Raw genomic sequence first — 12,904 nt, 5'->3', positions numbered from 1 at the left:
TACACAGTCATTAATCACTATTCGTTCTCCAGCAGCTCCTCCAGGTCCACGTCCTCCTTGCTGGCCTTTTCGAATAACGGGCCACCCAGCTCGTTCACCAGCTCCACCACCGTGTTGGCTAGGTCTCTGTCCGTCTCGGCAGCTACACTGTCCACCTGCAACAGCTTGTACGCCTCGGTGAGCGCCAAGCGGGCATCTCTGACCGTCTCGTCGCGCTCATTCAGCGGATACTGCTCATAGTTCGCTGACACTTTGTCTCCGTCCTCCTCGGAAATGCCGTTCTGGTTTCTTCTGGCCGCCAGAAGATATGCGAATCCTTCCAAATAATAGCTCTCGACACTCTGCTCGTTGATATCCTGCACAGACGACGCTATAGCTGTCGCCAATTCGAACAGTCCCGTCTCAATTGCATACTTGGAGAGCGTCGTCAGCGGCTGGCACAGGTCGATGTACTCCATCTGGGACTCGGGCTCGGTAGAGTCCTCCAGAGTGGATTTTTTGTGCTCGAGAAGCTCCCAGGCTTTTTTCACGGCCTCGCGCGCCTCCTGTGTCTTTTGCTGCGAAATGCGGATGCTGGCCAGTAACGACCACGTTTCTCCGTTGGTGTTGTCCAGACTGAGAGCCAGCTGGATGCATTTTTCGCACTCTTCCTCTGCTGCCGGCTCCATGCACAGATCGGTCATCCAGATTTCGATTATAGCGAACAGGGCCTGATTTAGTTTCTTGAGAAGATACTCCTGGACTTTTTCGGGCTCTGAGTAAGCTGCAAACAGCAGCTGCGTGCTTTCGTCCAGTTCCTGTGCAGTTTCCGCCTGGACCATTTCCAACTGAGCCAATAACCTCTTCACCCCCGTCTCCAACAGGTCCACGCCGTCATTTGCTCCTACTATCTGGCCCAGATACAAGAACTTCTCCACACCGCTTTTGGCCTCCGGGTCCAATTTACAGGCTTTGCTCAGAACGTCGTATGCGCTTTCCACGTCTCCGTTTTCCAAGTGTGCCTCTCCAAACGACTGCAGAAAAAGCGGCGAGTCTTGGAATTCGCCAGCTTTGGCACTCAGCAGCTCCACGGCTTTTTCGGGCTGCTGGTTCTCCAGAAGCTGGGCCGATTCCACAATAACCTGTTGTAAAGACATTAATATTTTATTATTTCTCCCTGAAAAAAAAAAAAATGAAATAAATTAATTTTTTTCTCCAAAATGGACTATCTGGAGGAACAAAAGCAGGAAATCGATATTCTACAGAGTATATATCCCGATGAGCTGGAGATAGTATCAGACACAGAATTCCGCGTGTCGCTGCTGCTGGACACTAGCACAGACCGCAAACACACCCTGATCCTCAACGTCAAGTATCCAGAAACGTATCCGGAGGTAGTTCCGCAATTGCGCATTGAACAGGAGCACGATGACGCACCCGAAAGCACACTCAACGTTGCCGAAACCGTGGAGTTCGACAGAGACGATTTGCTAGATTTGCTGGAATTTGTGAACCAGAACGCCGAGGAAAACGTTGGTATGCCCAGCATTTTCACGCTCACGTCCTTACTCAAAGAGCATGCCGAGACCGTGTTCCAGGAGAAAGTCGCCGCACTGGAGAAGAAGCACGAGGAAGAGCGCCGCGCCAGAGAGTACGAGGAACAGAAGAAGTTTTCTGGAACCAAGGTGACGAAAGAGAACTTTGCGCAGTGGAGACTAAAGTTCCGTGCTGAGATGGGAATAGACACCAGACTCAACGAGAGATTCAAGCAGATGCATCAGGGACGGCTCACGGGAAAGGAGATATTTGAAAAGGGTCTAGAACAGGAGGATGAGGAGTTGTAACCATATTCAATCCGATTCGTATTCTGCATAGTCGAACGAGTGCAGAAACAGCATTTCGTTGGTGATGTGCGGGAGATCTGGGATTTCGGGCAGTTCCGCAGGCTCGGCGTCGCGGTACTTGTTCTCCACGTATTCGTGGATGACATCGGCGTCGTTCAGCATGATTTCGTTCTCGCGACAGCTCAAATAATGGAGTAGCCAGTTTTCCTGTTTGACGGACTCCTCGTGATCTTTTTTTTCCAGCAGCGCTGTCTCCAGTTCCAGCAGCTGCTCGCTCAAAACTTCGTCTGGCTCAGCCACGGCTGGTTTCTGTGAAAGCTCGCTCACCGGAGTCGGGTTCAGAACGGCGCTTTCGAACGGCAGCGCGCCGTCCATCACCTGCTCAAGCTCGTCTCCTTCGTTGTCGAAAATAGCAGTCTCTTCTTTTTTCCGCAACTCCTCCAATCCATTTATGTCGTACGGAACCAGCTTGTTTAGTCGCTGACGTCCGCTGGGCATCTGTCGCCCAAAATCCAGCCCCAATCTCCAGCCAATGTTCGACCAGTAGTCTTTTAATTTGATTGGTCTGCGTACCTTCATTTGGGCCAGAGCGCGATACACGTCGCTCTGCGTGATCTCAAACTCGTCGTAGGCCTCGATTTTGTCCTCCAGAACAGTCAGCACCACTTCATAGGCCATGTTCTGCGCGACATGGCGCAAGATGTACTTCGCTTCCTCGTCTAATACCATCGGCTTGGACAGCCTGCGTTTGAGCCCGGTAGCAGCGTCCAGGAGCTCGTTATTCGCGTACACGGAGTTTGCCAGGTCAGTCATGCGCTCGTAGTCCAGCAGCTCCTGCTCGTTCAGACCGGGATGCGTCTTCTTAAACCGGAAATTCGCGTCCGAGTCGCGCATGTTGGCCACCGACTTGAGGAGAAACGCCTGCGACTCCTCCATCTCGATGAACTCGCTGCTCACCTCGTGGCTCGCGGGAATCTCGTCGTACGACACCAGTTTCAGTAATCGTCGCTTGTGCCGCTTGTACTGCTGTAGTTCGCGCTTTAAGAGCTTGTAATAGTCCACGATGTCAGCGATTGATTTCGATGGTAGCTTTTCCTGTATAATATCGGCTCTATGGATGGAATAGCGCGCCAGAAGCTCAAAAAACGTGTCTTTGTCGTCCGCCGACCAGTACGTGCCCGCCTCATTGACCTCGTTCTTGCGCCGGTATCTGAAACCCGCGCTCGACACGTAAGTCCCCACCAGGTTGGACCGTCCGAATGGACTCGTGTACGACAGAAACCTGCGCTTCTCGGCCTGGAAAAACCGCAGGTAGTTGACGTTCCCCTGGAACAGCCTCGGCTTGTTTTGCAGCCGGTAGTACGACAGCTTGGCCGGCTCCTGGATGATTTCGCTCGCGTCCTGGAAATCTGTGCTAGACAGGTCTGACGAATCTGAGTTCTCGTCGATCGACGAGATCGACGCGCCAGACTCGGGCTCGCTCGAGCTCAGCTCGATGTTCTGTGTCTCGTCCTCGATCGAGCTCTGTGAGTCCTCATCGCTGGAATTCCCCAGATAAATATCGGGAACGCCATTTTCCATAGCTTTCCCGTTTTAATAAAATATGTATATCTGATCTGAATTTAATTCAAATTTATTTTTTTCTTTATTTTTTTATTTTTCATGTTAAGACACTGTATCCCTAGAACAGTGCTCTGCCAGCCGCGGCTGCTCTCTTTCAGATACCTGTCTGAGCGAGTAGACGATGTCGAGACGGTGAACGGCGACGACGCCTCGCCGCATGCCTCCAGCGAACCACTGCCGTGGGAAAAGCTCCCCGAGGAGGAACATATCATACTCAAGCCCACGGCCCAGAAAAAATCCAAACTCACAAACATCAAGGAAACGCTGGAGAGCGGCAGGCTCGGGCGCTCGGGGCGGTCAAAAAAACGTCTCGACATGATCGAGTTCGAGAAGGGACTGAAAAATCTCATGGTGTTCAAGATCCCGGCCACAGACAACCAGCTGTTCAAGGACCTGGACAATGTGCAGCCGCGGAACAGCGCTATTTCGGCAAATGCGTACGCTGAGCTGGAGGCAAAGCTGGTCAAGGGCTACCAGAAAGCACAGCTTTTAGAATACATTGGGTACAAGCACGTTTCTCCTCCCGCTGCCAAGTCCACCAAAAAGAAGCTCGCGCAATTTATCATCGAAAAGTGCTGGAACGTGGCCATTTCCGAGGACTCGCCCGTCGAGGTGCTCAAACAGGCGGAGATCACGCTGCAGAGCAAGAAGGAGGCGTTTTTGCTGCTTTCGCACTCGGGCTACCTCATGCAGTCGTGGACTCGACTGGGCGCCCGGCTCGAGCTCAACCGCGGGCTCTCGCGTCTCACGGTGCGCGGCAACCAGGCGCTCGTGAACTTTGTCCAGGCCTCGTGGAACTACCTGCTGAATCACGTGAGCACGTCCGTGGCCCATCTCGACGAACTGGCCGCGTTCTACACACACACACTGCACCGCCACATGCCCATTGCGGAGCTCCAGAAACTCAGCAACGTGTACTTTGAGGAGATCAACAAGCAGGACAAGCTGTTCCAGCTCAGCACGTTCAACCCGGCCAATTTGCAGCTGGCCAAGTCGCTGCTTTTAGCAGCTACAGACTTTTCGGCCACCTCTCACCGACATATAGACGTTTCCGGCGCTTCTCCGGAGCACAGAAAATTGTACCAGGACTCTTCGCTGCCGTGGTGGGCTGCTGGCCCGCTGTATCGGTACGAACTGCCGCAAAAACGGGTCCACGAGTCGTCTTTTGAAGATTATTCTGACCCCGAGTCGCTGGCGAAAGAGGTCGACCAGCTGCGGTCCCAGGTGGCCGAGGCGCCCGAGAAGTTCCAGTACAACTTCCTGGACCAGAAACAGGAGACAAAGCCATTTGTTCCGGCCGAGATCTCTGTCCCCGACTCGTCTGCTCCGTGGTTGGCCAAGAGCCGAGATATCTACTCAAAGCTGACTCCGGAGGTGCAAAAGGGCGAAACGTGGCTTCCTAGAACGTTCAACGCGACGTTCGGCAAGCTCCTGTTCGGCAGCGACGCTACCAGCGCCGGCCTTTTTCACGCCAACCTGCCCCAGATCAATAAAAAAATCGGCATGCTCAACTTGTACGACAAAAACGCACGCTTTTTCGGTTTCGCCGGAGGCATCAAAAACAACTTCGAGCACTCGCTGCAGGTCAAGCTGGTGCCTGACGCGTACGGAAAATTCGACAACTTCACCACGCTGCCCAACGTCGAGATATGGTTCCAGATCTCTAAAAATAAGGTCGACCTGTCGTCCTGCAGCATCTACGTGAACGAGAACGAGATTAATTGCGCGCTGGCGCTTCCCGAGCTCCACAACGACGTCATGTTCCAGTCCACGTGCAACTCGGTCCTTCTGGACGGCTCCAACCCCTACGACCCGGGCCTGCCGTCCCAGAGACCGCTGCAAAACGTGATCAGCTCGCTCTCCTCGAACCTGCTCGACATGTCGGACACCAGCGCTCTGAACCAGCTGGTCAACACCCTGGTGTCGCGCAAGATCCCGCTGCGGCTCGCCAAGGACCAGGAGCCGGCCAATTACCTCGTCACGGCCATCAACAGACGCAGGTCGATCGAGCTGGACTTCGACGGCTGCCACCTCATGTACGACGTGGTTTCGAACGGGAAAAACGAGCGGTTCGAGGCGTCGCTGCTGGCGCCCGAAACGGAGCCGGAAATGGGCCCGGCCAGCTTCGACAGGTTCGCCAAGACCGTCCACCGGTTCCTCCTCTACATCCAATAGACCCCTGTACATACATACTGGAAAATTCCAGCCCGGGTGCAGAGGAGAAAGGGGTTACCCGGCCGTCTCACCACGGTGGCCAGGCCACGGTGCAAAATTTTAGCGAGGCAAATTGCATTGCTTTCTTCATCTATCTTCTATCTAAAATGGTCAAGACTTTCTTCGACGTTGCTGCTGACGGTATGTACCAGAGGAATTGAGCCCCCAGACGGCCGTTCCGCCGCGATTGAACGCTCTAACCGCCTAGGCAAACCACTAGGAAAAATCGTGTTCTCCTTGTACGATGACGTTCCAAAGACCGCCGAAAACTTCAGAGCCCTGTGCACTGGAGAGAAGGGCTTTGGCTACAAAGGCTCCATCTTCCACAGAGTCATTCCCGACTTCATGTTGCAGGGTGGAGACTTCACCAACTTCAACGGAACCGGTGGCAAGAGCATCTACGGCTCCAAGTTCCCAGACGAGAACTTCAACCACAAGCACTCGAAGCCGGGTCTGCTGTCGATGGCCAACGCCGGCCCAAACACCAACGGCTCGCAGTTCTTCATCACGACTGTTCCATGCTCGTGGTTGGACGGCAAGCACGTTGTTTTCGGCGAGGTTGTCGAGGGCTTCGACGTTGTCAAGGCCGTCGAGAAGCTCGGCTCTGGATCCGGCGCCACGCGTGCCAAGATCGAGATCACCGACTCTGGTGAGCTCTAAGTAACGAGTGATTAAATGATGGTCCTTGATGGACTTGTAGTGTTCGACGCGTCGATCGGCCGGCCGGCCTGCATGCGGGCCTTAGGTGCGTCTTTTCGTGCCGAACAGCAATACTTTATCTCTTTACTTTGGCCGCCGCATGTCCTCGTACTCTTTATACGACATCCGACAGAAGACCCGAAAGCTCCAGAACGGTACGTTTGGCAATTCCGTCAGCACACTAACCACAGCCTTTTCCGGCTACTCCAACCTCGAAATACTGATCCGGGAGGCCACCAACACGGATCCCTGGGGCCCCACTTCCAAACAGAAAAAACAGCTTTGCTCGTGGATCCTCAACTACGCCAATCCCGAGTATGTTTCCGACCACATTGCGGGCTCCCAGACGGTCGAGTCTGGCCAGAGCATCTCCAAGAAAGCCATCGATTTTATAGTCCACCGGATCCAGGAGTACTCCGGACTGGGCCGGTCGTCGCAGAGCATCTTCGACTCGCTCAAGAAGTCGCTTGTCACGCGCGGGTACGAATTTGTCATTGTTTCCAAGTGTCTGCAGCTGCTAGAGCACCTTTTGCTGTACTGCTACCAGGAGGATGACGGTGCCAGGGTTTTCGACATTGTCGACGATGTTCGCATAGACCTCGACCCTGTGGTGCAACTGGAGCACTACCAGGTGACGCTCAGCTACGATGGGCTGAATTTGAACCACGAGAAGCAGATCAAGGAGATGGCGCGGCACGTGGTGGAGCTGGCCACGGACGAGGCGAAATTGGCTGCTGAGCGCGAGAAGTTCCAGCCCAGGAGGAAATCGCGGCAGAACTCGGGCACGCTGTTCTACGACGAGGACCAGTTCGACGTGAGCCGCTCGGATGCGCTGCGGCTCGAGGAGGACCAGGACCCGTTTGCCAGGTCGCGGATTTCGACGCTGTCCAGCAACGTTGCGCGGTACCTGCCGGGGTCGCCGGGCCACCGCAAGTCTCGGTCGTCGGGGGGAATTAGTCTGGCGTCGCAGAACTACACGCATTCCAGCTACCACGACGATTTCAACGAATCTAACGAGAATAACGAGAATAACGATAATAGCGAGAATAGCGATGTTCCGCGCGAAATGAGACAGGAACACACCCGGGACGAGCACCCGGACGCGAGCCAGAACCTCCTGATCGACTTAAATAGCTGAGTATCTATTATCATTATGCATTAGGCTGTAAAAAGACTCGACTCGACCGTCGCGTCGTCGTCCACGGGGGTCGACTCGCCACTGGACGTGACGTCGTCGAGCTCCACCGCGTCGTTCATGTTGAGGCGCGCCTCGTAGTTCAGCGGGTCGTTCTGCAGCGTGTCCTCGTACTCGAGTCGGTAATAATTAAAGCGGCAGAAACACTCGGCTTTTCTCAACGGCAGCCACTGGTATTTGGCAACGAAAAAGAACGTCACCGCCAAAACAGAGCCGGCAGTGAGATCAAAGAAGTAGTGGTGGGTCAGGTACATCGTGGACCACCACAGCCAGCACACGTAGCACGCAAAGTACGCAGAGTACTTGGGAAACAGGTATGATAGCCACAGCGCGTTCATCGTGGAAATGCCCGAATGCAAAGACGGGAACGCGCCAAAAATGACCGGGGCGTTGCTAAAATTCGTCGTGTACAGATCGACCCCAAAATAGCCGTCCATACGGCCTAGGCCTCCGGGACTGCCCTTCATGGCGTAGTTGGCCGGCTGCAGTCCGTACAGGTTCTTGTACCACGGAGGAGCGGCCGGGAAGATCTGCTGGATCGCCACGCCCACAAGGTTCATGTACCCGAACGACCACCCGAACGAGCGCAGGGCGGTTGGCGGGCCAAAGAGCCAGACCAGGGCAGCCACAACGAACGGGCCTGCAAAGTGCACTATTCCGTACGGAAACCAAGCGACAAAATCCAGAGGTTTGGACGTGTACGACGCCAGCACGTCCGACAGGTCGTCGCCGTACAGAATCGTCTCCATCGAGGGCAGGATTTTCACACTGATGGGCGGTTTCCAGCTGGTTGGGATTTTTCCTGCCGAGAAGAACAAAAACACCCACGCAAGGATCGGAAGACCAAACAGGAAGAACTGCGACAATATTGGGACGGTTATTAGAAGGCCGAGTCCAAGGGCCAGCAAAAGTTTGAGCAAGAAGGAGATTGGAAGCACATATAGCACAAACAAAAACACAGAGCCGAGGATGCTGAGATTAATGACTGCGGTTCTGGAGAGGTTTCTAAAGTGCTTCAGCGTGGGTTTGAAGTCGTGGTTAAGCTCGACCAGCATGTTGTTCTGTTTTTTAGCGGCCAAAAACTCGGCATAGAGTCGTAGTATGAGCTTTATGGGATTGTACCCGATCTTTGTTCCGGGGAACGACGAGATCGTACTCATGCTATTGGAAGACGGAATAGACGTATCCAATATAATGCAGATTATTCACGGTCGGCGTGCCTGCAAAGGCTGGGTTTATGAATATGCCAGACCCGGTGGAACAGAATTGTCTGTAATGAAAATACAGAATTGTGTGTATTTTTTTTCTCGCATTTTTTGACGTCGAACGATATTTTTTCGTCGCGTCGGTAGCAACATTTTTGGTAAGCTGCATCCATTTGTATTATCTCTTCCTTGTACGCCATGACTGATAAGAAAGAAATGAAGGAAAAAGAGCTACTTTTGGATCCTGAGGCAGGACCTCAGACCGAGAGGAGCCTGAGCAAGCCAGGCAGAGCTCAGCAATGGCTCCGCAACCCCGTTGTGATTGTCCTACAGATGCTTATCTTAGCACTGTTCTGCCGGTTCACCCTGGACCGGTTTCACCACTCTGCTCAACCAGATCCCGTTCACAAGACTTTCGTGGGCTATCTTGGCTCGCTGGAAGAGAATTTTGCTGGCACATGGCTGAAAGAGTACTCGAATGAGACCCAATTCCCAGGCACGGAGGCAAACATCAAGCTTGCCAATTGGACAAGAGACAAGTTCCTTGAGTTTGGTCTGGAGGCGGAGACTGACCTCTACACTACCTACATAAGCTACCCCGTGTCTCAATCGCTGGATCTTTTAAGTGCAGGTAATGGTTCCGTCGTGTTCAAGGCTGCTCTTCGGGAAGACATTTTGGAAGAAGACCCAACGTCCCTAAAACGCGTGCCGGCCTTTTTGGGCTATGCGGCCTCTGGTGATGTTGTGGGAGAGTACATCTACTGCAATTACGGCACCAAGGAGGATTTTGACACGTTGAGCGAACTAGGAGTGAACGCAACAGATAAGATAGCGGTGATTAGATATGGCAAGATTTTCCGCGGCCTGAAGGTCAAGTTTGCGCAGGATTTCGGTTTCAAGGCCGCCCTGTTGTTTACAGATCCTAAAGATGATGGACAGGTGACAGAGGCTAACGGCTACAAGGCCTATCCGGAAGGAATAGCCAGAAACCCAAGCGCCATCCAGCGCGGCTCTTCGCAGTTTCTTTCTGTGTTTCCAGGAGACCCTACCACGCCCGGCTATGCCATCAAGCCGGGAGAAAACAAGACTAGGTCGACTCCCCACTTGACGACCCCAAAGATCCCGGCCATTCCTGTTTCCTACAGAGACGTCATTCCTATTTTGGAGAAACTCTCTGGACACGGTCCTAAGGTCGAGTCATGGCCGACAGGACTCGTTCCTGGCTACGACTACGTCTCTATTGGCCCAAATCCAAACTACAAGCTGCACCTGACAAACGAACAGGACTTCAACATCACCAACCTCCACAATGTCTACGGCAAGATCGAAGGACACAAAAAGGACGAGGTGATCATCATTGGCAACCACCGCGACTCCTGGACTCCTGGTGCCGGAGATCCTCACACGGGCTCGGCTGTGCTGCTCGAAATTGCCAGGGCTTTGGGCAATTTGCAAAAAACCGGCTGGAAACCTCAAAGAACCATCATGCTCGCATCCTGGGACGGCGAGGAGTACGGCCTGCTTGGATCTACCGAGTTTGGCGAGTACAACGCGCACGATCTTTCCCAAAAAGTGGTTGCCTACTTCAACATGGACGTCTCAGCTATTGGTAACATTTTGCAACTGGGAGCCTCGCCTATGTTGTACGAAGTGCTGAGATCAACAGCCGATCTTCTGGAGTACCCGGGCACAGACAAGACACTGTACGATCATTTCAAGGACAACACCAACGACACTATCAAATCTCTTGGATCCGGCTCCGATTATACGGTGTTTTTGGACCATCTGGGCATTCCGTCGGTGGACCTGGGTTTCACGAGCAACCGCACCGGTCCTGTTTATCACTATCATTCCGTCTACGATTCTTACCACTGGATAGAGAAGTTGGTGGACCCTGGATTTGTTTTGCACAACCTCATGGCCAAATACGTCGGTCTGGCGGTTTTGAAGCTCAGCGAGACCAAAGTCTACCAAATGAAGGCCTCGGACTATGCTGCTGAAATCCAGCGTCTGTACGCGAAAGTGGAGGTTCCTAAACACTGGCTGAGCAGAAATGTAGGACACTGTTCGAAGGGCGGGAGACTGGACGACCTGCTTTCGGACACCGAGCAGAACATTGTTTCTTTAAAAGACGCTGCTGCCTCCTTCGACGAGGAAGCCGTGCAGCTGCAAACACAGTACGACAACTGGGACAATCTGTCGTGGTGGGAGAAGCTCGCTCTGCAATGGAAAATCGTCAGGACGAACCACAAGCTGAAATTCTTTGAACGCCAGTTCCTGAACCCAGACGGCTTGAAGGACAGACCATGGTTCAGACACATTATCTATGTGAGCGGACGCTACACGGGCTATGCTGGCCAGCAGCTGCCCGGACTGGTGGAGCCGATCGAGGACAACGACTACGAAACGTTTGTGCGCGGCCTCACGTTTTTCAACAACGTTGTGGACCACTTGGCTACACATATCTAAAACTAAAAAAAGTCAATGTCTCATTATTACAATCGAGTTAATCATTATATTTAACGTCTCAAAATCCCACACTGACCCGTCGGTCAGTCTCACTTCCCTTGATTTTGCGCTCCTTCATAATATCCTTGGCTTTTTCTTCGCCGTATTTCTTGCACAGCTTGGCGTAGAAGAGTCCACATGCGTTGCACAGCGTGCGCTCTCCCTCGGGCCCGCGTCTCCATTCGGGGGTTTCTTTGGACTGACAATGTAGACACTCGTTGGTCACCATTTCAGCAAGATTCCCGTTGTCGACGTTGGCCTCGAGCACCAACTGTGCGGTGACGTTATTCGATCCTGTTGGAGATTTTTTCATTTTGAGTTTGCGAATAGAAAAAGAACTAGGCGAGACCGGCGGCGTGGTGAGTCGGTCGTCCGTTGGGAACGAAGGAGTTCGGCAGTGCGCTTGCGAAGGAGACACCTCGATCATCGACGAGAGCGTCCGCGCGGCCTGTTCTTCCATATTCTGGTATCTTGACGGGTTGAGAAGAAGTGGCATCGGGGCGCCGCCCGAGCCCACAGGAACCGTCGGCTGGAACGTGTACTGCATCGACGAGCTCCGGGAATGAGGGTGTTGCGCAGGCAGAGCCCGTGCAGCCTCCTCGTCACGGGTTCTCATCCACGAATGATAAATAGAATGCAGGAGATCTGCCTGCTGGGCTCCGCTCTCGAGCAGCTCGCGCGGCACGTGCGCGATGCTCTTCGAGCTCTCGAGGATCTGCTGGATCTCCATGCTGATTTTCGTGAGCTTGCCCAGCTCTCTCTCCAGACTGAAGTCCGCCGGCCCGTATCCGACTGGCGGAGCCACGTATACCCCTTCGGCCATGCTCTGGCTTCTAGGAGCCATCGAGCTGCCCTCTAGCGTGGGGAAAAGGTCCTTTATCGAGGGCAGCTCCCGACTGCCGGCTTCGGGTTTCAAGGTCGCCCCGTGCATCTTGTCTAACAAGCTCCAAAATCCTCTCGCTCCTTATACTCTGGCCTGCGCCCGGATTTTCTGATTCTGTATCTGCGCAGAATTTGTAGTGCTCAGCAGCTTATTAAGCAAATCCCCTGATTGCGGCCACAGGATTATCTGCTGGATATGGTCACGATCTTGCGAGGAAAAAAAAAATGCAATCTCCGTAAAACCCCAGCTTCCGAACTTGCACGCACTATATACTCCAAATGTAAACTAGCAAAGAAACGCTCACTCGCTTAAACACGGCAGTCACACAGATACTTTTTGACACCCAAACAAGTTAGCAAATAAATAAATTATTCTTCTCAGTCCCCAAGTTTCCCCAGATCTGCACGACTAAACGTTTTTGTGCCGTGCACGCATCGCGGCCGGCTGGTCTGGTCTGATCACCAGTTCTGCCCTGGTGCTGCTGTGGACAGCGTTCGCTACGGCTGCGCTCTCTGAGCAGTCGGCTGTGCCTCGCGCCCTTGCCCGCGTCCTGTCGACCTTGTTCCCCGCCGTAGCAGCCCCGCCATAGCAGTTCCACGCCCCTCTGCTCCGACCCCTCTCCAGCCCGTGGCCAGGACCCAAACCGCACCACTCCCGCTCTCCCCTGCGGCCATCACAAAACCTTATCGCAGCCGCGAGGCCGCCGCACCCTTGATGGGATCCCAGGAACCACGCGCACACCATGTCCGTCCTG

General features: G+C 53.7%; 9 protein-coding genes across 9 annotated transcripts; 5 read left to right on the top strand and 4 right to left on the bottom strand.

Moving 5' to 3' along the window:
- Positions 1-17: 17 nt before the first annotated feature.
- KL928_000298 (uncharacterized protein) lies at positions 18-1,136 on the bottom strand (the record flags this gene model as incomplete). Its single annotated transcript, XM_043203515.1, has 1 exon — positions 18-1,136. The coding sequence occupies one exon, from the start codon at positions 1,134-1,136 to the stop codon at positions 18-20; it is 1,119 nt and encodes a 372-aa protein (XP_043062193.1).
- A 63-nt stretch (positions 1,137-1,199) lies between these two features.
- On the top strand, positions 1,200-1,823 carry KL928_000297 (uncharacterized protein; the record flags this gene model as incomplete). Its single annotated transcript, XM_043203504.1, has 1 exon — positions 1,200-1,823. The coding sequence occupies one exon, from the start codon at positions 1,200-1,202 to the stop codon at positions 1,821-1,823; it is 624 nt and encodes a 207-aa protein (XP_043062192.1).
- A 6-nt stretch (positions 1,824-1,829) lies between these two features.
- Positions 1,830-3,404, bottom strand: KL928_000296 (uncharacterized protein; the record flags this gene model as incomplete). Its single annotated transcript, XM_043203493.1, has 1 exon — positions 1,830-3,404. The coding sequence occupies one exon, from the start codon at positions 3,402-3,404 to the stop codon at positions 1,830-1,832; it is 1,575 nt and encodes a 524-aa protein (XP_043062191.1).
- Positions 3,405-3,485: 81 nt separating this feature from the next.
- KL928_000295 (uncharacterized protein) lies at positions 3,486-5,621 on the top strand (the record flags this gene model as incomplete). The annotated part of the gene is made up of 1 exon (XM_043203482.1): positions 3,486-5,621. One exon carries the CDS (start codon positions 3,486-3,488, stop codon positions 5,619-5,621), a length of 2,136 nt encoding a protein of 711 aa, XP_043062190.1.
- A 146-nt stretch (positions 5,622-5,767) lies between these two features.
- On the top strand, positions 5,768-6,320 carry KL928_000294 (uncharacterized protein; the record flags this gene model as incomplete). The annotated part of the gene is made up of 2 exons (XM_043203471.1): positions 5,768-5,801; positions 5,881-6,320. The coding sequence occupies 2 exons, from the start codon at positions 5,768-5,770 to the stop codon at positions 6,318-6,320; spliced, it is 474 nt and encodes a 157-aa protein (XP_043062189.1).
- Positions 6,321-6,335: 15 nt separating this feature from the next.
- KL928_000293 (uncharacterized protein) lies at positions 6,336-7,497 on the top strand (the record flags this gene model as incomplete). The annotated part of the gene is made up of 2 exons (XM_043203460.1): positions 6,336-6,361; positions 6,429-7,497. 2 exons carry the CDS (start codon positions 6,336-6,338, stop codon positions 7,495-7,497), a joined length of 1,095 nt encoding a protein of 364 aa, XP_043062188.1.
- Positions 7,498-7,517: 20 nt separating this feature from the next.
- On the bottom strand, positions 7,518-8,714 carry KL928_000292 (uncharacterized protein; the record flags this gene model as incomplete). The annotated part of the gene is made up of 1 exon (XM_043203449.1): positions 7,518-8,714. The coding sequence occupies one exon, from the start codon at positions 8,712-8,714 to the stop codon at positions 7,518-7,520; it is 1,197 nt and encodes a 398-aa protein (XP_043062187.1).
- A 243-nt stretch (positions 8,715-8,957) lies between these two features.
- Positions 8,958-11,228, top strand: KL928_000291 (uncharacterized protein; the record flags this gene model as incomplete). The annotated part of the gene is made up of 1 exon (XM_043203438.1): positions 8,958-11,228. One exon carries the CDS (start codon positions 8,958-8,960, stop codon positions 11,226-11,228), a length of 2,271 nt encoding a protein of 756 aa, XP_043062186.1.
- A 58-nt stretch (positions 11,229-11,286) lies between these two features.
- On the bottom strand, positions 11,287-12,894 carry KL928_000290 (uncharacterized protein; the record flags this gene model as incomplete). The annotated part of the gene is made up of 2 exons (XM_043203427.1): positions 11,287-12,203; positions 12,582-12,894. The coding sequence occupies 2 exons, from the start codon at positions 12,892-12,894 to the stop codon at positions 11,287-11,289; spliced, it is 1,230 nt and encodes a 409-aa protein (XP_043062185.1).
- Between the last annotated feature and the right edge of the window lie 10 nt (positions 12,895-12,904).

The sequence above is a fragment of the Ogataea angusta genome, assembly GCF_019207475.1.
Source record: "Ogataea angusta isolate 61-244 chromosome Unknown 61-244_NODE_1_length_1302399_cov_90.877568, whole genome shotgun sequence".
NCBI lineage: Eukaryota > Fungi > Ascomycota > Pichiomycetes > Pichiales > Pichiaceae > Ogataea > Ogataea angusta.
Note: the sequence above shows the minus strand (reverse complement) of the source record. Positions and strands in the feature narration are given on the sequence as shown.